Source organism: Salarias fasciatus (assembly GCF_902148845.1).
Source record: "Salarias fasciatus chromosome 23 unlocalized genomic scaffold, fSalaFa1.1 super_scaffold_20, whole genome shotgun sequence".
In the NCBI taxonomy this organism is placed as follows: domain Eukaryota; kingdom Metazoa; phylum Chordata; class Actinopteri; order Blenniiformes; family Blenniidae; genus Salarias; species Salarias fasciatus.
In genome coordinates this window covers 16,325,757-16,350,021 of record NW_021941230.1, presented here as the reverse complement: position 1 = coordinate 16,350,021, position 24,265 = coordinate 16,325,757, and the positions used below count along the sequence as shown (strand labels likewise).

Sequence of the window (24,265 nt, the reverse complement as noted above, 5' to 3'; positions counted from 1 at the left end):
GTATTGATTCGGGTCTCCTAATTTCCTATGAGTGCGTATTGTGCATAAGGGGTGTGTGTGTGTGTGTGTGTGTGTGTGTGTGTGTGTGTGTGTGTGTGTGTGTGTGTGTGTGTGTGTGTGTGTGTGTGTGTGTGTGTGTGTGTGTTTTGAATGGAGTGCTGTGCACAGAGCTGACAGCATGATGACCACATCAGCAGCCAATCGGACGGTCGGTAGCTGCTGGTGGGCTCCAGCCAATGGGGTCCTCTTTCAGATGGTTCACAGGGAGACAGGGATGCAGCGCCATGGAAACTGCAGAGGGGTGTGTGTGTGTGTGTGTGTGCGTGCGTGTGTGTAGGAGGACGAGGTGCAGGGGACCCTCATACAAGAGCGCCCTCTAGTGGCAGCAGGGACTCCCTCATCACGCGCCTCTTACTACTGTATATTTACATTTGTTGATTATGTTTGATGGACATCTTCTGTTTGTGGAGCGCGTGCTGCCAGATCTGCCCCCATGCGTGTGTCTATTTCAGTGTTCTTTCTCTCTAAATAAAAGATATCTGATGTAAAAAAGAATGTGCAAAGAATGCTTGAAATGATCATTTTTAATTGTTTTCAATTTACTTTATGATAAAGAAGTCTTTTTTTCAGAGAGTAGAACGTGTGGAAGTTTGAATACACAAGAAAACACGGAGAAAAGTTGATCGCAGTCATGCAGGACTGCACTTCACAAGTAGATCATGATATTTGATGCCATTTTTTGGATGAAATATACCAATCATCTCAGCTAATTCGACTGTTTCCCCCAGAAGCACCTCAGTATAATGACTGGAGGTCAGGCTGTGCTTGCATTAAAGTGGTGGAGGATCCTCAGAGGCCAAATGGAGCAGGGGCAGAGGCACAGTTCCTGCCATCACCTCTAGAGGACACCAACAACACGTCCTCCTGCTTATCTTCCACACACCTGAGAAACATCCACCTGCACCTGCACCTGCTGGGAGGCTCACACCTGGACTGCTGGCCCTGACCCCGGTGTCCCTGCAGGACCTCACCCATTCCAAATAAAACTGCTTCAGACTGACCTAATTATTACAAAAAATCCTCTCAGATGCTTTCTACTGGGTAGGTTCAAACTAATGAAGGATGAAGGCAAAAGAATGTGCCATCACTTCCAGGAGGAGCCTCCCTGTGGGCCCAGGGCAAAATGGAAACAACTGTCTCCCCAGTTTATATTCACATTGCGTAATCCACTGGTTTATTCACATGTCCGGCAGTAAATATGCAGGGAATGGGTTATTACTGGCAGGGGGGGCAGTTCGGAGGGGAGGGGGGCTGCATGTTGAAATGATGGAGATCAGAGGAAGGGGCTGACGTAAGGTGATGAGGTTTGGAGGTTTGGGTGGTCGACGCCTGCGCGGGATAACGTTGGATGCAACCGTTAAGGGGGATTAGGAAACTGCGCCTAAATCGAGCCCCCGTCGCCCGCCATTTTGGATCTCGGAGCGCTTGGATTTGGGAGGCGGCGCCCCCACGCTCCCGGCGGCCATTCGGGCTCCGCTCGGAGCCAGTTTCCTGGACGATAGAGGGAGGAGCCTGGCATTTCTGGAAGTCGGAGCAGCAGCCAGTCAAAGCCAGCCAGCATCTGAGCCAGCGTAAGAACCGGAGCGACGGTGGACGAAGGGAATACGGTCAAGAAAAAAAAAACCCACAAGAATCCCCAAAGCGCAGGCGGTGTGTGTGCGCGGAGCGGCGGCGGACATGTACGCGGAGGTCTTCCAGTGGGGATCGGGGAGCTGAAGCGCACTGCAGCCCCGGTCGGCGCTCCGTTTTTTCGGTGGGATAAGCCATCTGTGATACGCTGGGTGTGCACGGCGCAATAACGGGAGCGAGCCAGCCGGTGATTCCGTCGACAGCTAGCTCGCATTATCCGCCGCTAGCCGACCGTTTTTTTTTTCCTCCGTTAGCTTTGCGGAGACGGAGCCAGCATCTCTCCTCCGTGGATGCTGCTGAGGGACATCCGCCAGCCGGGAGCCGAGCCGAGCCGAGCCGAGGCATGCGAGCAGGAGTGTTTTCCTGCACGGCAGCGGGGAGATCTCCACGCCCTGGGGTCCGCGGCGCGGCTCCTCTCTAGCTAGCTCCGCGGCTAGCAGCCTCCCAGCAGAGGAGCGGAAGGTGGGGCCGCGGAGTGACGGCCAGCTAATGTGGCTAGCCGGCTAACTGACATCCGTGCTGGTCGTATTAGCGAAGGAGCGTGTTGTTGTGTGACACGACAGAAAACCCCCCCTCCACCCCCCCACCCCCCCGATCCCCGCGAAAACACGCCGTCATTGATCCCTGTGAAGCCGTGTGGGTGGGACGCCTCGAGGAGAGCATCCTCGGTTACCTGAATGACCATGGCGGACGACGACGTGCTGTTCGAGGATGTCTACGAGCTGTGCGAGGTGATTGGCAAGTAAGTCCCGTGGATTGTGTCGCCCAGTGTGTGTGTGTGTGTGTGTGTGTGTGTGCGTGTGTGTGTGTGTGTTGTCCTGGGGGTCTGCCACCCTGCACTGCTGCAGGGGCCCTGCTGGATTTGTCTGGCTGCTGGTTTTATGGTCTACGGATGGGTGAGTTGAGGTCAATCCCGATGCTGCATTTAACCTCAAAAACACCACTTATTAATATGCTGAGAGGCAGGGATTAGGCTGAGATTACTGATGAAGGCTCATCTGCGAGACATCAACCCGTTTGATTGCAGGTTACAGGCCTCGGCGTGTCGTCTCCCCCCTTGATAAACTGGATGGCTGCTGAACTTCATGTTTTCAGTCTCCATGCTCCTTCTGTTTGTGGAAAAATGCACCTCTACCTCTGTTGACCCGAGTTATCACTCTGATCCTGAAACACAAGGACATGTGGACCGATCGTCTGGCTCCCCATGGAAAACGGACTGCCGGCAGGATTTTCCCTCTCCTAATCCCGGCTATTTGACAGTTGCCACACCTGTACAGGCAGATCGCCTCGCCGGGCTCTCCTCGGAGGTGTTGGACGAGGCGTAGCTTTGCAGGGATCGGCGTCAGACGCACGCTAAGATCCTGAGCTTGGAGGGTTCAAGCTGCCATGAGCATTACGAGCCGTCCCCTGTTAGGCCTCAGACACGGCTCCCTCCTCCACCCCTCCTGGATGTGAGACGGGGAGGCTTGACAGCCTCAACGGTCAGTCCCCTCCCCCTTGCCTGGGATTTCTGGGGGTCCGTTAAGTTTGTTGTTGGGGAGGAGACACACTATCCTGCCCTGAGGGCTCTCCTGAGGTTGTTCCAGGACTTTGAACTTAGATTACTGTGACAGAAATCCAACACTCTGTGTATTAGCATTGATTTCTTTGACCGTATTAATTATCCAGGACTGTGAACAGTCGTGAAAAGTGAAGAACAGGTGTGTTTTGTCGGTTCTGCTTGCAGTCATGGACCAGACAGAGTGTTGAGCAGTTGTGCAGGTCTGATCACACAGTCCAGACAGAGCAGCAGCAGACGAGGAGGAACACGAGCAAACAGAAGTCTGGGTTATAATGTAAGCTCCGGTAAGGAAGCGCCATGTCGCAGGAAAGCTCAGAAAATCCCCCTCCTCTCACTTTCCAGCCGGTTCCCTTCGCTGAACTGCAGCCGAGGGATCAAGTGTGCTGAGTCCTGGCGTCTGGGGATGGTTCTCCCCTCAGCCCCGGGCTGGGAGGAGACGAGAGGCCGGGGCAGATCAATGGAGACCAGCGGGGCTGGGGCGTGATGGCCCCGAGGCGGGGATATAAATAATGCCGGCAGACATCGACTGCAGCCTTCTTCCATCTCCCGCTCTGTTTTCGGTGTGTGTGATTCGTGGGCTCGGGGGTGGCGGCCGGCCGGCCGGCCTGCTGGAACCTTCCCCCCCTCCTCATGAGTGTATCAAGCTCCCGTCTCGGTCCCCGTGTGTTTTGTAACAGAAGCCAGATTTAACTCGGCACAGAAAGGAAGGATCATTTGGCTGAAACAGACTGATGACGGGATGTCAGTGAAATCCGCCTTCAGGCTTTCATTACTTGACTTCTCTCTGATTTCGGCGCAGTGGAACTCAGGATGCTCGACACTTCCCTCTTTATAGCGCTGCCAGTGTGTCACGGGCTGAAGTGTGTATCATGAAGGGAGTTAATGAGTTTGCACCAGTTGCCACAGTGATTCCCGTCACATCGTGGATGATCCTGAAGCCATTGTTTACACACGCGTCTCCTGCTAACCTTTGACCCCGGCGCCTTTCAAACTTGTGCGTAAACCCTTTTATCCAGCCCGCCCCTCCTTCAGGCGGCTATTGTTGCTCGGAGGAGTCTATTATTGTCCCTGATCGGCTTGTCCTGCAGCGGAGCAGCCTGGCTGGGTGGGATTGAGCACACTGGGACTCCACCGCCGTCCAATAACCGTCTCCTCTGGATGTGGACGCTGTAAGGAGCCATGTTCGCCGTGATTTCTACAGAGAGACGGTCAGTAGCGTCCTGTGGACAGAGCTGGTTTTTTCCGTGCGTGCTCTCTGTCCTGGTTCTCCTCGGTCCAGACGGGAGTTGGAGTTCTCTTCAGGCGGCGGCGGCGGCGGCTCGTTCTCATCGCTCCACCTCGCTCGGGTTTGCTCGCCTGAGCACATTAGCCTGTGATTCTGTGCCAGCTCTCAGAGCTGTAGCAAGGTTTCAGAACTGTGAGCGAAAGAAGAGCGAGGAGTCGAAACATTTCGGCCCGGCAGCCGGTCGGAGCCCGGCCCGGGCCGTCGCGTCACGGCTGCCCGTGTTGCGTCTGACTCCGGCGAGTCGTGCATGTAAACGGCGATCGGTGTCGCCTGCGGTTGAACCAGCCTCACTTCAGTAGCCGGAGGTCAGACGGGTCAGACGTCGGCTCGACTCCTGCCGGGGCGCTCCGGCCAGCTCCTCGCCGTCTGAGGTGTTGGTAGTAAAACGTGCGGCGAGGAGGCGCCGAGCAGCCGGATCCATTTCTGCCTGCAATGATTGTGTTTGAATAGGACTGGGCTTGTTGAGAAGCAGGACTGGAGTCGCAGCGCTCTTTATTTCCGCCCTGGGGTGCTCATTAGAGCCCGGGATGTCGGGATGTGCGACTCACTCCAAACCAATGAAGTGATCAGTCCTCTGGCCTCTCCACAGACGGATAATTAAATTGCTTGGGCGACATTTCAGATGGTGAATTTCCGTTGATTGTTCTGAAGCGTTCTAACAGCAGTTTCGCAGACGAGGCCTTTAACACACAAATATAAGTCAGAACGAGGCGCCGCGGGAAGGACGAGTTCAAGTCGCTGCTCTTGGTTCATGGTTCCGGTTTAAAGTCAAAAGAAATTGAAAATGTCAAAGAAAGCAGGTAGATGGACACATCGTAGGGAAAATGTAATGTCATGGTTTTGATCTACACGTCACTGTTCTCTATTTTTTGAATAAATAAACAGTGAGAAAACTGCAAATTAAGCACAAATCCTTTTCTGATTGCCGAGGTTACCCAAACACAATCAAAAACTGAAGCGTCTTATATCTAGTTGACTTGATGTGTGTGTGAAGGGTCTTATCCCAAGCTGAAGCAGCGCCGGCGCCCGGGCCTTGGCCAGCCTCCACCTGAGCGGCGTAGCTGCAGTTCCTGCTGGGATCAATAACGCCTCCTGTTTCCATGTGTCATCTGGACGCCACCCTCCGTCCAGGAAGGTTTCTCCAAATGGTCTCGGTGAAACGGAACTTTTCAGCCGGTCTCAGAGCGGCTGGTGTGTTTGCATCCTTCAGAGCCTGTTTGGCTGTTTTCTGCACATTCATCATGTTTCCTTTACGCCACCCCCCCCCCCCCTCCATGTACAGCATTACGCTGCCTTCAGCCGCCCACGCGGCCGATCAATAATCATGAATGAACGGTGTAGAGTCGAGAGGAAGAGGTTTAGAAACAAAAAAATCTGATCGTCTCGCTGCATCCTCCTCCGGCTGATGTTCCCGGGGGAACCTCTGCTCCCAATTTCAGTTCCAAATGTTAATTTCCCTGCTAATATTCGGAGTCTTATCCTCTCATTTGCATACGGAGGCGCTGTTTAATACTGCGCCGCTGAACTTTGTTGAACTTGTTGGAGAGTTTTCCCGTCCCGGCAGAACCATGAAAGCTGCAGGATGCCACACTGAGGCAGAACCAGTCCTGCGCTCCAGGGGGCGGCAGCGAGGCACTCGTACACACTTTAGTGAGGTTTGACGCACTCTGTCGTCGTTCTCTGCAAATTCAAAAACTCATCCTTCAGTTGATTCAAAAAAAAAAGTGAAAGATCCATCTGTTGATCTGTTCCTGGATTAATTATGACGGATCAAACGTGGCGATCTGGTCCGCCTGCGAGCTTCACTCAGACAGGAGTGTTTTCTTCTATTGCCTCAGTGTTGAATCGCAGTAAATCCTGAGGGTGGAGGGAGAGCAGAGGGGGGAGGGGGGCAGAGGCCGGAGGGGGGAGGGGGGCCGGAGAGGGGGGGGGGGGGGGGGGGGGGGGGGGGGCAGCCTTTAAGGAGCAGCACTCCGGGCTAATGTTTGATGACTGCCGCTGTCGGATGTGAGCCATGTGTGGGCGTTTTGTATGAGCCCACTGAGCACAGCTGCGGCGATGTCAGGACTGCATGGGCCTCTCAGCTTCCTCACACACACACACACACACACACACTCCACTGTATTTGTGAGGACTCTCACTGACATAATTCACACTGCAGACCGTCGCTATTAAAAATCCAATTGCGTTGCTGATCTCTGGAGTGACACAGCAGGTGAACCATGAAATGTAGAAACCACACGTTCGGGGGATTGATTGCCTTGACTTGAAGCTCGCCGATGAGGCTGATGCGTGAAGTCTGGCCTCCTCACCGCCGCCTCACGACTTCCGTCGCCCTTCCCTCCGTCCCCGCGGCTCCGGCGGCGCCCGCCTCCCCTCGCTGGGTAAACACAGCTGCCGCGGCGTCGGTCCGGGAGGCCGGAGGTCACCGCTCCACCGACGGGGTTCCCGCGCTCTCTGAAGGCGGGAGGCGCCGCCCGCCTCTGCTTTGTCGGGACTGATCATTCCAGCAGATGTGAGGGCGAATCGCTGCCGCCCAGCGTGTTGGCGTGTTAGCGTGTTAGCTCGCTAATCCAGCGGCTCGCAGGAAGGGTTCCTGTGGTCCTCAGGATTGACGTCCGGCTCAGAGATGACTCCAGCTGAGGCCACAGCGCCCGCTCAGTCTCAGCGTTTGAGGAGTGTCCGGGGAAGAAACGGTCTCCTCACAGAGCAGCAGTCCACTCCCATTGTCACACACACACACACACACACACACACACACACACACACACACACACACACCCGTCCGTCTGAGCACCGCCGCTGGAAACGGCTCAAGAAAACACACTTTATAGCTTCCATATGGCGGCCGCCGCGCTGCTATTTGAGAAAGCCCGAATCTGCAATATCTGCCACCTTCTCTGCCCCAAAATACGCGGGGCGGTTCGGGGTGGGGCGGGGCGGTTCGGGGCGGGCGGGTGTTTCCGGCGCAGGTCTCTGAATAAACCGTCCTGCGCCGCCCTGCTCTGTAATTCCCTCTGGCGGCGCCGCGGCCGTGGAGGCGGAATCCAGCAGAGCTGCTCAGGAACCGTCCACGGCCCGCCGGGGGTGTGTGTGTGTGTGTGTGTGTGTGTCACGGCTAACTGAGGATGTGTGTGTGTCGCAGGGGTCCCTTCAGCGTGGTGCGGCGCTGCATCAACAGGGACACCGGGCAGCAGTTCGCGGTGAAGATCGTGGACGTCGCCAGCTTCACCTCCAGCCCCGGACTCAGCACGGAAGGTGAGGAGCGGCCCCTGCTGATCCCAGCATGCACTGCGAGGCATATACGGCGTCCCCACACATAAATACACGAGGCAGGAAGTCACACACACACACACACACACTCTGCTCTGAGCCCAGATGAGTAATCTGCTGGAAACGCTCGTGTTTGTTGATGTGGAGGAGCTGCTGGTGCCGTGCTCCACCATGTGGTTTCCAGCTCATGTCATGCTGAGGTGTGTGTGTTTATGTGTGTGTGTGTGTGTCAGTTAGAGGGAGGTGGGTGGAGGAGGAGACAGAGATCTTGGGTATAAGTGTGTGTGTCCTGTTGGACTGTGTTTGCACTGCGGTTGGGGCCAGTCGGGTGCTGGTTGAGGTTTGGGTCTGCAGGGAGGTCAGAGGGTCACGCAGGGTCACGTGCGCTGGACACACTTGTGCGTGTTGGGTTTGTGTGTCTGTGTGCTCATTGGCATTGTTCACGTGTGTGTTGCCTGATCGTGTTTGCATGTGTTTATTGTGTGTGCTCGTGCACGCTCGTGCACATGTCAGCTTGTGGGTTTGTTTACGTGCGTCTTTATATATAATAGAATTGGTGTATTTGCACAGGTCTCCATGTTTGTGTGTGCGTGTGTGTGTGTGTGTGCGCGTTGGCATCCCCTCCTCGCCATCTGCGACGCCCCAGTCCGACCGGAGCAGCAGCCAGACCAGGAAGTGACCCGAGGGAGGAGGAGGAGTGAGGAGAGGATCACTCCCTGCCTCACGCTGGAAATAGAATCCAGATCCGTTTTTAACGTTTAAACCAGAAGTGTGTTGGGACTGGTTCACAGCTGAAGTCATGTGAAACTGCTGGTTGGATGTTTTTGAGCTGGCAGGCCTGAAACCTGACCGCCGGGGGGCGAGCTGGGGCTGGGACCCGGAGCCCGGAGCCCGCTGTTCCTGCAGACACTGGGCAGCATTGTTAGAGAGAATGGAGGCTCTGTGAGGAGTGTATTCTCTCTGCACGTTGCGTAATGACACGACACACACACACACACACACACACACACAGTGTGTGAATGAGGTTTTTATGGAGCGAGGAGCAGGAAAACAGCTCATCTCCTCTGTCTGACGCAGCTTGCATGTTCTTCCTGTGCACGTCCAAAGTGTTTCTGTGTTGAGTGTGACAGTTTGAGCAGTGAAGACTCGGTAAAAGCAGCTCCAATTTAATCCCTCTCTCTCTCTCTCTCTCTCTCTCTCTCTCTCGCGCTCTCTCTCTCTCTCTCTCCATCATCTTTATTTCATTTAATCTTTTGTTAATTCTTTTCCAGTGTGATCCTTCCTGTTTAATCCTGCTCTGGTAGAAGCACCTGGGGGGAAAAGCAGTGTTGTTTTCCTCGGAGGGGGCTGTGGAAGTGTTGCGATGGGGATAAAATGCTGTGTGGCTCCCCCTGGTGGTGAAGTGGAAGTGCAGCAGGATTAATACAGACGAATACATCCTCTTGTATTTTCTGTTTATGAGAAGCTTCTGATAATTATTTCATGAAAAGACTCAGAAAGTTTCATCAGGTCTCATTTGTTTTTTTTAACTGCACCTCATATTTATGACTTTTTTTCTTCCGGCGCCGCAGCTTCGTGCACATTACAGCCTGTTTTCTGTTTTCTGTGAACCTCTTCCCCCTGCACCCTGCGCCCTGCAGCCGCAGTGGCTGCGGTGCACTGTGGGATCTGATCGTCACGTCGTTTCCTCTCCGCCCGCAGATCTGAAGCGAGAGGCCAGCATCTGCCACATGCTGAAGCACCCGCACATCGTGGAGCTGCTGGAGACCTACAGCTCCGACGGGATGCTCTACATGGTCTTCGAATTGTGAGTCTGCTTCAGCCAGATCAGGAAATGCCTCTTTGGGCTTGTGGTTACCGAACGCAACAGCTGTGCGCTGGGCAGATGACGAGTTACTTTTACCTTCTTCTCACCGATGGGCGGTCGCTGCTCTCAGGCACGAAAGCACAAAGTTCACTTCTCTAAAAGTTTCATATCAGATGAAAGATTTCTACCACTTTTTAAAGTTTTCTCTCAAAAGTCACAGGAAGCAGGAAAGAAAAAGTCACATTTTGTCAAATATTTTAATATTTTGAGATAATTTTAATGCATGTGAAAAAATATGGGTCCTTACATGGAGCCGTGCGGAACTCCACGCTGAACCTTGATCCGTCACGTTTCTCTCTCTAAATGAGCGAATAAACATTCTTCACACAGTTTAACCACACTTTCCTCACATGGCATTTCTGTGACAAATATTGTGATAAAAATAGATTTGTCAGCGGGGTGTGAAATGAGAGAGTTCCGTTTATGTCATGAAGTTGCCACCGGAGTCTAGTGGAACATTTGGTGAATTTTTTAGTCTGAATGTGAACATTTGCATCTTCAAACCTCTCTTCTGAGAGCCGTTTGTTTTGCCCCGGTGTTGTCTGAAGCCGCTGAGACGTCTCGGTTTGTGTCTGTGTGTCAGCATGGACGGGGCGGACCTGTGCTTCGAGATCGTGAAGCGAGCGGACGCCGGGTTCGTGTACAGCGAGGCCGTGGCCAGGTAGGAACCGGTCCGGAGCCGCAGGCGTTCGGGACGAATCCAGCTGAGAAACAAACCGTCTCCTGTCCTGCAGCCACTACATGAGGCAGATCCTGGAGGCGCTGCGGTACTGCCACGACAACAACGTGATTCACCGCGACGTGAAGGTGAGAGCGTCGCCGCGCCGTGAAGGAAAGCGTCTGAATCCTCAGTCCGGCCTCCCGGCGAATTCCTCAGCAGCTCTGCGGGGAGATTAGACGCCGCGGGGGGGCGGGGATTAGCCGGCCCGCACAGGTGACGGGCAGTCGCGGGCCAGATGGAGCCGTCGGGAAGCAGGCCTTTGATCCACCGCACGCGGTCAGGCACAGGCGCCAACGCCACTCCGACATCACATCCGTCCTCACGGGATTTGATTCCTGCCGTTTGTCCAGCGAGAAAGAGCGCCGTGCGCTCGCCACCTCTCTCTCTCCGACAGAAATGCGGCGTCTGGTCCATATTTACACGCCTCGTCCCGTCCGGACGCGGCTGGACTCACTTGGGCTGCCGCGGCGCGGCGTCCGCCCGCCGCAGCGTGGCGTTGAGGGCGCAGATGCTGGTCCTGGGCGTGAGGCCGGGCTCGGGCAGGGCCGCGGGGACGGACGAGCGCCGGAACTCCACGGTGGAGCTGTTGGAGGTGGCGTCGGTCAGGAAGGGCAGCCGGCCGCCCAGCCGGTGGCCCAGCGCCTGCACGGCGGCTTTGCGCACGGAGCCGGACAGCAGGAAGTACATGACGGGGTCCAGGCAGCTGTTGAAGGCGGAGAACAGCAGCATGACCTCGTTGGTGCGGTCCGCCAGCCGCAGGGTGCGGCACGCCACCCCCGGGCTGATCTGGGCGTGGATGTAGACGGGCCGGAAGGCGTGGTAGGGCCCGAAGCAGACGGCGAACAGGAAGAGCACGAAGAAGGACTTCTTGGCGGTGCGCTGGTACTTGTGGGCGTTGGGCAGGTCGGGCTTGTCCCGGGACACCCGCAGCAGCTGCAGGGCGATCCGGGCGTAGGAGACCACCAGCACCACGAAGACCAGCCAGAAGAAGAGCACCAGCGCGGCGTTGAAGTACGCCTTGCCCGTGGCCCCCAGCCTCTTCTTGAACTGGAAGCAGCGGCCGGCGTCCTCCGAGTCCTCGGCGCCGGCGATCATGGGCACCAGGCCCACCAGCGACAGGCCCCACATGGCGCCGCACGCCGCCCAGCTCCACGGCCGGCGCCGCCCCCGCAGCCGGGGGCCGCAGCAGCGCCGCGCCCGGCCCCGCCCCTGCAGCCGCAGGTAGCGGTCCAGGCCCACCAGGCCCAGCAGCAGGATGCTGACGTACATGTTCATGTAGAACAGGTTCCCCACCAGCCGGCAGGCCACGGCGCCCAGCGCCCAGCGGTTCCCCGCCAGGTGGTACCACACCCGGAAGGGCAGGCAGGCCAGCAGCACCAGGTCCGCCGCCGCGCAGTTGATCAGCAGCACGCGCACCGAGTTGCGGCTGGAGTGCAGGAAGAGGAAAACCCAGAGCGCGAAGAGGTTACCCACAAGCCCGAAGACGAAGAAGAGGGAGTAGAAGACGGCCAGGGGGAGGCGCAGCGCCTCCTCGTCCATCTCGCAGCTCCCGTTTGACGAAACCGCCGAAGAGTTGGCCGAGAGCCACGGCGGCGGGCTGTACGGGGCGGTCATGGCGGCAGAGGCGTGACGGCGTTTCCTTGACCTGAGACAGAGAGAGAGGAAAACTCAGCCGCTCAGGTGAAGACATCAGACAGAAGCAGACCTGAGAGTTTCTGATGTAAATATGACTGAAGTACGAAACCTGGGCTCGGCGGTTCTGACTCAGCGTGAGTAATCTGTAATCTGAACTTTAAAGGTCAGAGTTTGACACCAGTGACGCTCAAAGCGAGAAACATCCCTGAAAACCTTATAAGGAAGATATAAGGGAGATATTCTGAAGATCTTCAGCTGGAGTCATGGCTAATCGAGCGTTTCACACCGGACACTCACACACTCACACACTCACACACTCACACACTCACACACACACACACACACACACACACACACACACACACTGAATTAAACCTCACCATCAATATGTCTCCCAGAGGAGGCTCAGCACAGCTGTTGGGGGTGTGAGAGAGCAGCCGTCCGGTTGGCGTTTTCCCCCATCAACCCCGCAGAATCCTTCCGGCGGCGTGTTGAGCGAAGCCGCTCTCAGTGGTTCGTTGGAACAATCCGCTGCTCTTCACCTTCTCCTCCAGCCTGCGAGAACCGAGCACGAAACCTGCCGACTCGGCTCTTTCTTCAGCAGCTGACGGTCCGCCCCTCTCCTGTCAGCTCTTCTGCGTTTTGTCGACTCCTCGCTCTCTCTCTCTCGCTCTCTCTCTCTCTCGCTCTCTATCACCTCTGTCCACATCCTCCTTCTCTCACAGTTCCCTCTTTCGGGTAACTGAGCGGTGAGCGGCAGGAAGTGAGCCCCCCGCCGGCACTCCTCACCCCGTTCTTCCTCCACTATCTTGCACTCTTTGCAGAACTTCTCACCTTCGGTGATGATGCCAGAAATATGACACGGTGACACAGGAGTGAGCTCTCGGCTCAGATCGTGGTCAGTCGAGGGTGTGTGTGTGTGTGTGTGTGTGTGTGTGAGAGATCTAAATGAAGAGAATGGAGGTGTGTGGGTCAGCCGAGCAGCCGCTCTTTCACTGCAGAGCACTGAGTTTAGAATCTGCCTCTGACCCCGCAGAAAGCAGCAGGTTTTCCACGTGCACACTTCACACACACACACACACACACACACACACACACACACACACACACACACACACACACACACACACACACAGATCAGGACACACACCTGAAGAAGGATGATAATAATCGAGGCTGTTTCGGTTCTTGGAAGCCCCGAGGGCTGCAGGGATTGCTGAGATGCAGATTGTGGTTTTGCTTGCAGCGCTCTCCTCTGTGTACAGGCGGCTGAAGCTGAGCTGTGTGTGTTTCTGCTCTGCAGCCTCACTGCGTGCTGCTGGCCTCCAAGGAGAACTCTGCCCCGGTGAAGCTGGGGGGCTTCGGAGTGGCGATCCAGCTGGGGGAGTCCGGTCTGGTGGCTGGAGGTGCAGATAAATCACTTCGTCAGAGCGCCCGGACTCAGACGACAGAAGAGTCTGATCTCAGGTGTGTGTGTGTGTGTGTGTGTGTGTGTGTGTGCGCTGCTCCCAGGCCGGGTGGGCACCCCCCACTTCATGGCCCCCGAGGTGGTGAAGAGGGAGCCGTACGGCAAGCCGGTGGACGTGTGGGGCTGCGGGGTCATCCTCTTCATCCTGCTGTCCGGCTGCCTGCCCTTCTACGGCACCAAGGAGCGCCTGTTCGAAGCCATCATCAAGGGGAAATACAAGGTGGCGCCGCCGCCGCCGCCGCCGGGCTCGCCGGCCGCCGGCCGGCCCGGAGGAAACGCCGGTCTCACGCTCTGCCGCTTTCCCGTCCGCCAGATGAACCCGCGGCAGTGGGCCCACATCTCCGAGAGCGCCAAGGACCTGGTCAGACGCATGCTGATGCTGGACCCGGCCGAGAGGATCACCGTGTACGAGGCCCTCAACCACCCCTGGCTGAAGGCAAGAGCGCACGCACACACACACACACACACACACACACACACACACACACACACACATCAAAGTCACCTTTAAACCAGAGTTCCTCTTCATGCTGACACAAACACACGTCCTCCTGCAGCCACAGCTCCACTTTCACATCCGTTCCATGTCAGGTGTGTGTTCCCGCTCGTCACCGTGCGTGTGTGCGTGCGTGTGTGTGTGTGTGTGTGTGCGTGCAGGAGAGGGACAGGTACGCCTACAAGATCCACCTGCCCGAAACGGTGGAGCAGCTGAGGAAATTCAACGCCAGGAGGAAGCTGAAGGTCAGCCGGCGGCGGCGGCAGGGGAGGAAGAGCCGCTCCTCTTCCTCGCTCTCTGTAACACCGGGCGTCTCTCCTCCGCTTCCCAGGGTGCAGTGCTGGCTGCCGTCTCCAGCCACAAGTTCAACTCCTACTACGGCGACCCCCCCGAGGAGCTGCACGACTTCTCCGACGACCCCACCTCCTCAGGTACGGCGGCTCAGAGTGTTCAGGCTGATTCAGCTTCACTTCCACCGGCGTCACGGCGTCCAGCAGTGACGCAGACCTGCACTTTATCAGCTTTGCTCCTGAAATGAAGTCAGATTTCCTGCTTCGAATCTTAGATTTGTCAGAGTCACAGACTGGTGGATTCATTCCTTCTCAGACCTGCGTCTGTCGGGGTCAGATAACCGAGCAGGTCAGAGGTGAAGCTGAGCATCTCTCTCCAGCTCTTCCTCCTCCTCCTCCTCCTCCTCCTCCTCCTCCTCCTCCTCTATTGTGCTTCTATTCTTGGCCCGCAGCCAGCTGTCTGTGGAGAACTTCCCCTCCGTTTCCCAACAGCCTCACTTCCCTGTCTCAGGGCTGCACTTTCACTTCCTGCGATGGACGGATCGGCAGCGGTCGGCGGCACGTGGCGCTTTCCTCCGTTCACGACCCCTGCTCGTCCTTTCTGCTGAGCCCGGCAGTCTGCTGACCCCCCCCCCCCCCCCCAAGCTTCTGCTGACTTTCTCCTCCCCCTCCCCCCCCTGTTCTCGCCCCCTTCGCTCGCTCCGAGGTGTTAACCTGGGTTTATATTGGCTCCTCTAATCTCTGCCTCTCTTTCTTTGCTGCTGTTTTCCTTCCGCTCTGCTGTCTGTAGGACTGCTAGCTGCTGAAAGTACGTATCCCCACCCCCACCACCCCCACCACCCCACCCCCACCCCCATCTCCACTCCACCCGATTCATGATGGCAGCTTCATCCTTTACTTTAGCTTCTTATTTCCTGCCTTATTGACAACAATCTTTCCTTCCTCTTCGTGTCCCTCATTAAAGGAACTCCTTGGTTTTGGTTTTTCTCTCATAAAGACCACATTCTGTTCACGTGCATCTGGAAAAGTTCACATTAAAAACGGCTCGTCTGAGTGTCGGGATGCATTTTCAGACCTTTATAAATGCTAAAAACAGACAAAGATTCAGCGGCGAGGAGAACTTCAGTGTCTGAACTGGTTCATTCTCATGAAGAGATATTCGAGGTATTCGAGATATTCCCGAGGCTTTAGGGGAAGACGGCCGTTCATTGAGTAGATTTCAGGCGCGAGTCGGTGAAACGTGCACATTCTCCCGCCGCCGCCCTCATCCTCACCTGTGACTGACTGACGGACGTTTCCTCTGCCGCTGTACTGACGCCATGTACCGCTGTCTCTCTGGTTTTGCTGCATGTGTGGGCGATGCAGCAGGTACTCGGGCTCCGCTGGTTCTGGGTGTTTGTGCGTCGTGTGTCTCCGTCTCGCTGTGGTTCTGCCCGTCCTTTTCTTTCTGCCTGTTCGTGAATGCCAGTGGCGTGTCCGTCCCGTCCCGTCCCGTCCCGTCCCGTCCCGTCCCGTCCCGTCCCGTCCCGTCCCGTCCCGTCCCGTCCCGTCCCGTCCCGTCCCGTCCCGTCCCGTCCCGTCCCGTCCCGTGTTTGTTTTTCTTTTCGTTCTGGAATGCTTGCTTGTTGTGCTCGCTGGATGTTTCTGTGTGTGTGTGTGTGTGCGTTTTGGGCTGGCTGTGTGTGTGTGTAACCTGGAGGTGTGTGTGTGCAGGGGCAGTGTCGCAGGTCCTGGACAGCCTGGAGGAGATCCACGCCTTGACGGACTGCAGCGAGAAGGACATGGACTTCCTGCACAGCGTCTTCCAGGACCAGCACCTCCACACCCTCCTGGACGTGAGCCGCAGCGCCCACCGCCGCCACTAGATGTCAGGAGAGCTCAGTCATGACCAGCGATGTGAATTCACCTTCAACTCGGCACTTTCTGTTTGTTTTTTTTCTTCCAGCTTTATGACAAAATCAACACCCGGTCGTCTCCTCAGATCAGGAATCCCCCGAGCGACGGCGTGCAGCGAGCCAAAGAGGTGAGCGTCTCGGCGGCGCGCTGATCAAATGGAGCGATTTCTTGACCTTGAAAAGACGCGCCTGTCTCCACCCGTCCTCCAGGTGCTGGAAACCATCTCCTGCTACCCGGAGAACATGGAGGCCAAGGAGCTGCGGAGGATCCTGACGCAGCCTCACTTCATGGTGGGATACTTGCGAGGCGCGTTTAATCGCGGCGCGGCGTGTCAGGAGTCGCCTCCTCTAACTCCCCCGGTGACAAAGCTGCTTAAGACCTGAGCCGGGAGCCTCCGTGAGAGGCAGGCGGCGGCTTTAGTGTCGGGGCGTTGCAGAGGAGAGAGGCGCCGTTAGCGTTTAGCTCGTTAGTCACACGAGACGAACCCGGAGGAGAGAGTAGAGGCGCCGCGGGAGGCGGTCGGTCCGGGTGCGAGGCGGCGCCGACGGCGGCCGAGCAGAAGCAAGAGAGCCGAGGCGTTTCCGTTTGAGTCGGTGAGTCTCGCCCCGAGTCCACCTCAATCCAATTAGCCCCGTCCTGATCCGCGACCCGGCCGGCCGCGCTGCAGCCTGGCCAACGCCGCGAGCGGGAAGGAGCAGGAGTTCAGCTCCGCCGGGCAGCAGCGGCGTGACGGGAGAACGTCTCGCTTCAACGCCTCGGCCGGGCTTCACCCGAGAGCACTCCGCTGTAGAGCGAGTCCAGAGAGGGTACTGCCGTCCTCGCTCGTCTTCTTCTTCTTCTTCTTCTTCGTCTTCGTCTTCTTCTTCGTCGAAACTACTACCGTCCTCGCTCTTCTTCTTCTTCGTCTTCTTCTTCCTTGTCTTCGTCTTGCTCTTCTTCTTCGTCTTCTTCGTCGTCTTCTTCTTCTTCTTCTTCGTCCTCGTCTTCTTTGAAATGTTTGGAAACGACCTTTCTTGCTGTCCACTCGATTAGCTTTAACCGTTTGCTGACGAGTTACTATTTCACCGTACTCCTGTTGACTGGAGGAGCAGCTCGGTCCTGCTCTCACGCCTCAGTGTCAAACTGGCATTAGCCTGTGATTAGCATTAGCAGCCAGTCCCACTGATGACCGTGTGTGTGTGTGTGTGTGTGTGTGTGTGTGTGTGCAGGCCCTGCTGCAGACCCACGATGTGGTGGCCCACGAGGTGTACAGCGACGAGGCGCTGAGGGTCACGCCGCCGCCCACCTCGCCGTACCTGAACGGAGACTCGCCCGACAGCGCCAACGGAGACATGGACCTGGAGAACGTGACCCGGGTCCGCCTGGTCCAGTTCCAGAAGAACACCGACGAGCCCATGGTGCGGCGGCGGCTCGGGCCACGCGACCCCGAACGGCGCCGCCCTGTCTAACACACACGCACACGCCGTGTCTTTCAGGGCATCACTCTGAAGATGAACGACCTGAACCACTGCATCGTGGCGCGGATCATGCACGGCGGGATGATCCACCGGCAAGGTGAGCGCCGGCCGTCCCGGAACGCCGATTCCAGCCGCCGGCTCCTCATCCGCTGTCCTCCGCAGGGACGCTGCACGTGGGAGATGAAATCCGGGAGATCAACGGCATCAGCGTGGCCAATCAGACGGTGGAGCAGCTGCAGAAGATGCTGGTGAGTCCCCGCCGTCCCCGCCGTCTCGTCCTCGTGGTGAAAGCCGTCCAGGATGATGAAAGTAGAACTGAGATCTGCTGGTCCGCAGAGGGAGATGAGGGGCAGCATCACCTTCAAGATCGTCCCCAGTTACCGGTCCCAGTCCATGTCCTGCGAGGTACGAAGCCGCCCGCCGTCCCTGCCGGACTCGTCCCTCTGTCCCCGACGGGACTCAAGCCTCCGCTCTGTCCCGTTGCAGAAAGAGTCTCCGGATTTGTCCCGGCAGTCGCCCGCCAACGGCCACGCCAGCGTGACCAGCTCCATCCTGGTGGGTGTCGGCCCGGCGCCGCGGGGCCGTGCTGAATGTCGCGCAGCTTGTTGACGTGTCGCCCGTGTCTTTCAGGATCTGCCGTCCACCATCCAGCCCAAAGGCCGCCAGGTGAGACCGCCGCCGCCGCCGCCGCCGCTGGACGAGTGACGTGGGAAACACACACCTCATCGTCTCCCCCACCCCTGCTGTTTCCATCCCACACACACACACTCTCTCTTTATGTTTGTAGCATGTCGACTCATGCTCCAACAACACACACACACACACACACACACACACACAAAACTGCAGCACAGACTTGAAATGAGAGGACAGGTTTCTTTCAGGTTTTCGTTGCCCCTCCCTCCATCACCTCCCCTTTTGTTTACGCCCCACTTCAACATTTTCTACTGCATGATATATGTGTGTATGTGTGTGTGTGTGTGCGCGTGTGTGTGTGATGCTCTCAACCCCATAGATCTCCAGACCTGCTCTCAAGGACAAATTGTCCATCAAGGTAAGCGGTATCTCCCGGGCCCCCTGGTTAGACGTAGCCCCTCCCCCTCCCCCCCGCTCATAGTGGTGTTTAGCTGCCTTGCTAGCGGCTAGCGGTTAGCGGAGCGGCGGAGAAGCGGTCCGGAGCTTCCTCCATCTGCTCAGAATGTTTCTCTGCTTCGGCTTCTCCTCCGTCTGAAGAGCAGCGGTGTGTATCGGCTTGGCTCGTCATGCTCCGCCCCCATCCCCCCCCCCCCCTGCCGTGGCGTGGCTCCGCCCCCATACCCCCCCTGCTGTGGCGTGGCTCCGCCCCCATCCCCCTCCCCCCCCCCCCCCCCCTCTGCCGGGAAACGACCCAACCGGCCGGTCTCTCTGCCCCTCGCAGATCTACGTGCGCGCTCAGTTCGAGTACGACCCGTCGAAGGACGACCTCATCCCCTGCAAGGAGGCGGGGATCCGCTTCCGGGTGGGCGACATCATCCAGATCATCTCCAAGGACGACCACAACTGGTGGCAGGGCAAGCTGGAGAACACCAAGAACGGCACGGCGGGCCTCATCCCGTCGCCCGAGCTGCAGGAGTGGTGAGCAGCGCCGCGCCGCGGCCGCCATGTCCGACGGCGCCAGGGCGTCTCAACACTGCGTGTGTGTGTGTGTGTGTGTGTGCGCTGCAGGCGGGTGGCGTGCATCGCCATGGAAAAGACCAAACAGGAGCAGCAGGCCAGCTGCACCTGGTTTGGCAAGAAGAAGAAGCAGTACAAGGACAAATACCTGGCCAAGCACAACGCAGGTGAGCCGGCAGGCGGCCCGGGAATTCAACCCTCAACCGCTGAGCCGTAGAAAAGAGCCGTTTTGCTCCTGTTGTGACCGAGGCCGGGGAAGCGTGCGATGTGCCGAGGTCCGTGTGGAACCGTTTCACCTGTTCCCCCCCCCCCCTCCGGCCCCCCTGCTGTGACTAACGGCTCCTGTTGACGTTGTTTTGGTTGAACTGTTGTCTCTTGATGAATTAACCCTTTCCGCTCCTGCCCTCTGTCCACCTTCCATGCTGTCTCTTACCCAATGACATGGCTGCATGTAAGTAACTGCTGGAACCAGCTTCTGCTGTTTTTTCTTTCTTCCTCCTCCTCCTCCTCCTCCTCCTCCTCCTCCTCCTCCTCCTCCTCCTCTCGGTTTATCGTTCAGCTCCATTCCGTTTCCCGGTCTGACCGAGGTTAATGAGCAAGCTTTAGTGCCTTCTCGGGTTCTGCTCAGACTCTTGAGTTTTCCTGCCGCTGTGTTTCCATCAGACCACCTGAGCAGTGATCCCGCTGCGGACGGTTTTCAGAATGCGGAGTGAAACTCGCGCTGTCGTTCAGACGCACATTTCGACGCAGAGTCCCAAAGTGTCCGATCAGAAATCGCTGCGAAGCCGTGCGGCTCCCGCGCTCTGAAAACCGCGTCCGTCTCCAGACCGCATGTTCTGAGGAGACCGGACGGATCCGCCCCGTGTCCTCCGGCCGCCGCTCGCCCCGCTGACGCCGCTCTCTCCCCTCAGTGTTCGACCAACTAGACCTGGTGACGTACGAGGAGGTGGTCAAGCTGCCGTCCTTCAAGAGGAAAACGCTGGTGCTGCTGGGTGAGCCGACGGGGGCGGGGGCGGGGCTTCACACCTCGCCCTGACGGCGTTTGGAGTTTTGACGGTCGTCCGCTGTGTGTCCTCTGCTCCAGGAGCTCACGGTGTAGGAAGGAGGCACATCAAGAACACGCTCATCACCAAACACCCCGACCGCTTCGCCTACCCCATCCCCCGTAAGGCCGCCGCCGCCGCCCTGCCGCCACGGAGCCCGTCCAGAGTCACACCCGTCTGCTCTCTCTGTCTCAGACACGACTCGGCCCCCGAAGAAGGACGAGGAGAACGGGAAGAACTACTACTTCGTGTCCCACGACCAGATGATGCAGGACATCAGCAACAACGACTACCTGGAGTACGGCAGCCACGAGGACGCCATGTACGGCACGCGGCTGGAGACCATCCGGCAGATCCACGCCCAGGGCATGATCTCCATCCTGGACGTGGAGCCACAGGTGGAGTTAAGCCCCTCAGCCGATCAGGCTCCCAGTTCCCCTCAGTTAGTAACCCCCCCGCTGCCCCCCCCGCTGCCCCCCTGCTGCCCCCCAGGCTCTGAAGATCCTCAGGACGGCAGAGTTCGCTCCTTATGTCGTCTTCATCGCGGCTCCCACCATCACCCCCGGCATGACCGAGGTACACACACACACACGCTCTCTCTCTCTCTCTCTCTCTACTAACTCCTCCCCTTCTGGACTCACACGCTCACCCGGTCCAGCCTCTTCTGGTTCTGCTCTCTGGTTCTGTTTGTTTCTGAAGCATGTCTGTATTTTCTTTGGCATGTCGGTTTTCATTTGCACCAAAGGTCCCAAAGTGGTGCAGGAAGCTGCCTGTAAGTACAGATTAGCGGCGTGTTTGTGGACGTAGCAGATGTCTGGCTTTGTTCACTCCTGCTCCTTTTGATTTCCTCCTCTAATCCCTCCTTTAATCCCCGCGTTTGGTGCTTTCTCGCTGGTTCTTCTTCTTCTTTCTGGGATAAACCTGCCTCAGCCGTCTTTCCTCTCCAAGTTCGCACACTTCCGTCCAAATCTCTCGTTTCCCCTTCTCACCGATTGTCGTTTCCAGTAATATTGAACGTAGTAAACCTTCTCTCAGCCTAATTATGGGTTTCAAACACATGAAGGACGCTGGAATGATGGGGGTGAAATTCAGTTGTGAGGGGCGTCGCCGTCTGCACCTGTGAACAGTTTAGAAACATCAATAACCGCGTCCACGCCCTTTTCCTCGTTTTTTTTCCACCAATACATATATAATGATTTTTTGAGGTGATGATGTTTCCTGGAAGCTTCAGATAATAACATTCTCTAACTGAATGTTCCCTCTAGTGCAGTTTTCCACAGACAGACTAGATACATGCGGCGCAGCGTTGCGTTGATTTAAAAACTCTGCAGCCAGAGTTGCGTTCACGTGGACTCGGGGACGCGCTAACGGCTAACAACGAGCGGAGAATGTGTGGCGGCTTCTCCAAGACACTGGAAGTCCTGCTGGGTGGAGGCGGAGTCAGGAGGAGCTGGTTCACCGCAGCAGAGACGAGCCGCCATGGAAACAGCCCGACGAGCGGGAGGGAGAGACGCTAACGCTAGCTAGCCAGCTAACGCTAGCTACCGCTAGCGGTTCACAAGCTAGCATGAGGGATTTTATAAACGACAAATCGGAGAAATGTGACAAAACACGTAGTGAACATGGCAGTGACGTAATAGCTGGAATGGTGGCTCCTTTAGTCGGGGAGCTCCTGGAATGTCTCCGAAAGAGCCGCCCTCTAGTGGTCAGAGAGCGCAACTGCCAGAGAAAAGCATCACAGATCTCTGGCGTCGCTTGTAACCGGTTACACCTGCAGAAAACATCGTAAAACGTTGACGCCCCTCGTTCACACTGGAAAGGCAGCGCTGGACGTGTGTGACAACCACAAGCGACACGGTTCTGACGGGAGGAAAGACGGTTTAGAGCAGAGTGATTAAGAGCTGACTACAGTTGAGCCCCTCCCCCCTCCCTCCCCCCCCCAGGACGACTCCCTCCAGCGGCTCCAGAAGGAGTCGGAGATGCTGCAGCGGACCTACGCCCACTACTTCGACCAGACCATCATCAACAACGAGATCGACGACACCATCCGGCTGCTGGAGGAGGCGGTGGACCTGGTGTCCAGCAGCGCCCAGTGGGTCCCGGTGTCCTGGGTCTACTGACCCCCCCAGCCTGAGCCCGGGCCGTGACCCCCCGCCCCCGCCCCGGGCCGTGACCCCCCGCCCCCGCCCGCTGGAGTCACTCTTCCTGTAGATACCTGGTGGGAAAAGAGGGAAATGAAGAATTGACTCAGCGCAGCATCATGCCCCCCTGGCCCCGCCCCCTGGCCCCGCCCCTCATGGCTCTGGCCCCGCCCCTCATGGCTCCGCCCCCTCGCCTTTTTCTTTTGGTTTTTCTTTTCTCAGCAGCCTCAAAGGCACGTTGTTGTGTACATATATACATATATATATAAATGATAAAAAGCTAAGTGAATCTGGTTCTGTCCTCATGTAGTTGACGGGCGGGGCTGGGGGGGCGGGGTTTGGGTGGGGCTGGGGGCGGGGCTTGGGGGCGGGGCGGTCTCATAGATATTTTGTACTTTTCTTTTGTAACGGACGGACAGACGGAGGAGGAAAGGCAATAGCGAGCATGACCATAAAGCAGTCTGTGTGTGTGTGTGTGAGCGTGTGTGTGTGTGTGTGTCGGTACTTCTTATGGTACTTAGCGGCGTCCTGCCCGTCATTACCCCCCCTCCCCCCCCCCCCCCCCTCTCCCCCCGACACAAACAGGCTGAAGCACATCAGAAGCTGCTAAAGCGACGGTTCCAGCTGGAAAATGAAGCACAGGAAACTTGGCAGTTTCACCCCCCCCCCCCCACCCCCCCACGGCGCCTTTCAATTTGTTGAATGAGCACACTGCCCCCCCCCTCCCCCAGTCGCTGTAGCCCCCCTCCTCCCTCCTCGATGGTCTTTGTTTACATCTCAGTTTGCACAAAAAATGGACGATGAAGAAACATGTCAGTGCGCCCTCGGTCTCCATCACGTTCCCCTCCCCAGCCCCAGCCCGCCCCCCCAGCCCCCCAGCCCCCCAGCCCCCGCCAAACGGCTCCTGGACGCGCCGCAAGCCACAAGCCGCCGGATGGCCCACACCTATGCACCATCTTCTCCGGGTGAAAAGCAAGGCGTCCGAGGGGAACGAAGAGGGAATGGAACCCTCGAGCCACCGTCTCTTTGGAACTGTTAACTGTTGTCTTCAAAAAAACTAAATATATATATATATATATATACATATGTATGTGTATATATATATGAGGAGTATTCTTGTTTTCTGGGGGGAGGGGAGAGAAAATAACAGACTTTTTGTGTGTAAATGTTTCAATGGTGCGTTCGTCATACGAGTGAACTAAGAGCCAGTGTATATTAACCTGAAGAGAAAACAAAAGAAGCTCAGTATGTGACCTAACCTCTCGATGCTTCGCCGGGAGCGGCGCAGCGCCCCCCCCCCGCCCGATCAGAGGACAGAATAAATAATAAATAAATAATGCGAGGCGGAGCAGAGGGCGTGGCGGCCGGGCGGAGCGGCTGCCCCGCTCCCAGCGAAGCCCTTTCATTTCAGTCCTGTGTAAATTACCTCTGCAAACGACTAAAGCAGCTCTTCTGTATGAAATGTTGTTCTGTTTCTTTTTGTTATTTCATTTTTAAAAAAAAATATATTTCCTTTTACGTGTTTAAGGCGCCTCGTCTTTGCGTCTGAGTGTTCTTTGAACCTGCAGCAGCTGAACAGTCGGGAACCCCTGCTGTCGCACAGCTTTGACCCTTGACCCCGACTGACAGGTTCTGCAGCTCACACACATTGCTCCGCCGGCTCCATCTGCTGGACAACAAGCGTCACTGCAGGGAGGAAACCAGCAGCTCCCATCTTCTCTGGCTTGTTTTTTTTTTCATATCAATGATTATTTCAAGTGTTTCTTTCGTCCAGTTCTCTCCATGGCCAG

General features: G+C 56.9%; 2 protein-coding genes across 12 annotated transcripts; one reads left to right on the top strand and one right to left on the bottom strand.

Moving 5' to 3' along the window:
• Positions 1 to 1,555: 1,555 nt before the first annotated feature.
• Positions 1,556 to 23,999, top strand: LOC115383677 (peripheral plasma membrane protein CASK-like). Of its 10 annotated transcripts, none has more exons than XM_030085830.1 (28): positions 1,557 to 2,431; positions 7,681 to 7,793; positions 9,510 to 9,615; positions 10,259 to 10,336; positions 10,410 to 10,482; positions 13,335 to 13,437; positions 13,544 to 13,719; positions 13,813 to 13,935; positions 14,157 to 14,240; positions 14,327 to 14,426; positions 15,076 to 15,093; positions 15,999 to 16,120; positions 16,231 to 16,308; positions 16,391 to 16,471; positions 17,390 to 17,578; positions 17,657 to 17,735; positions 17,801 to 17,886; positions 17,975 to 18,043; positions 18,125 to 18,193; positions 18,269 to 18,304; positions 18,654 to 18,692; positions 19,056 to 19,252; positions 19,343 to 19,458; positions 20,203 to 20,283; positions 20,376 to 20,456; positions 20,530 to 20,732; positions 20,827 to 20,910; positions 22,278 to 23,999. In XM_030085830.1, exons 1-28 carry the CDS (start codon positions 2,367 to 2,369, stop codon positions 22,452 to 22,454), a joined length of 2,826 nt encoding a protein of 941 aa, XP_029941690.1. In that variant the 5' UTR covers positions 1,557 to 2,366; the 3' UTR covers positions 22,455 to 23,999. The 10 variants fall into 10 exon arrangements, with proteins under 10 accessions (XP_029941696.1, XP_029941694.1, XP_029941693.1 ...); XM_030085831.1 differs by having other exon boundaries at positions 15,996 to 16,120; positions 20,218 to 20,283; XM_030085828.1 differs by having other exon boundaries at positions 15,996 to 16,120.
• On the bottom strand, positions 10,260 to 13,203 carry gpr34a (G protein-coupled receptor 34a). 2 transcript variants are annotated; one of them, XM_030085879.1, is made up of 2 exons: positions 13,182 to 13,203; positions 10,260 to 12,041 (listed from the first exon to the last, which is right to left on the bottom strand). In XM_030085879.1, the coding sequence occupies exon 2, from the start codon at positions 12,008 to 12,010 to the stop codon at positions 10,847 to 10,849; it is 1,164 nt and encodes a 387-aa protein (XP_029941739.1). In that variant the 5' UTR covers positions 12,011 to 12,041; positions 13,182 to 13,203; the 3' UTR covers positions 10,260 to 10,846. The 2 variants fall into 2 exon arrangements, with proteins under 2 accessions (XP_029941739.1, XP_029941738.1); XM_030085878.1 differs by lacking the exon at positions 13,182 to 13,203 and adding an exon at positions 12,412 to 13,019.
• Positions 24,000 to 24,265: the final 266 nt, after the last annotated feature.

What these genes read in the sequence shown, in the direction of transcription:
- LOC115383677 (XM_030085828.1), top strand. Translation starts at nt 2,367, where the DNA reads ATGACCATGGCGGACGACGACGTGCTGTTCGAGGATGTCTACGAGCTG. An exon ending in TCATCAAGGGGAAATACAAG is followed by an intron (nt 13,720 to 13,812) that starts GTGGCGCCGCCG and finishes CCCGTCCGCCAG; the next exon opens with ATGAACCCGCGGCAGTGGGC. An exon ending in TCACCCCCGGCATGACCGAG is followed by an intron (nt 20,911 to 22,277) that starts GTACACACACAC and finishes TCCCCCCCCCAG; the next exon opens with GACGACTCCCTCCAGCGGCT.
- gpr34a (XM_030085879.1), bottom strand. Translation starts at nt 12,010, where the DNA reads ATGACCGCCCCGTACAGCCCGCCGCCGTGGCTCTCGGCCAACTCTTCG.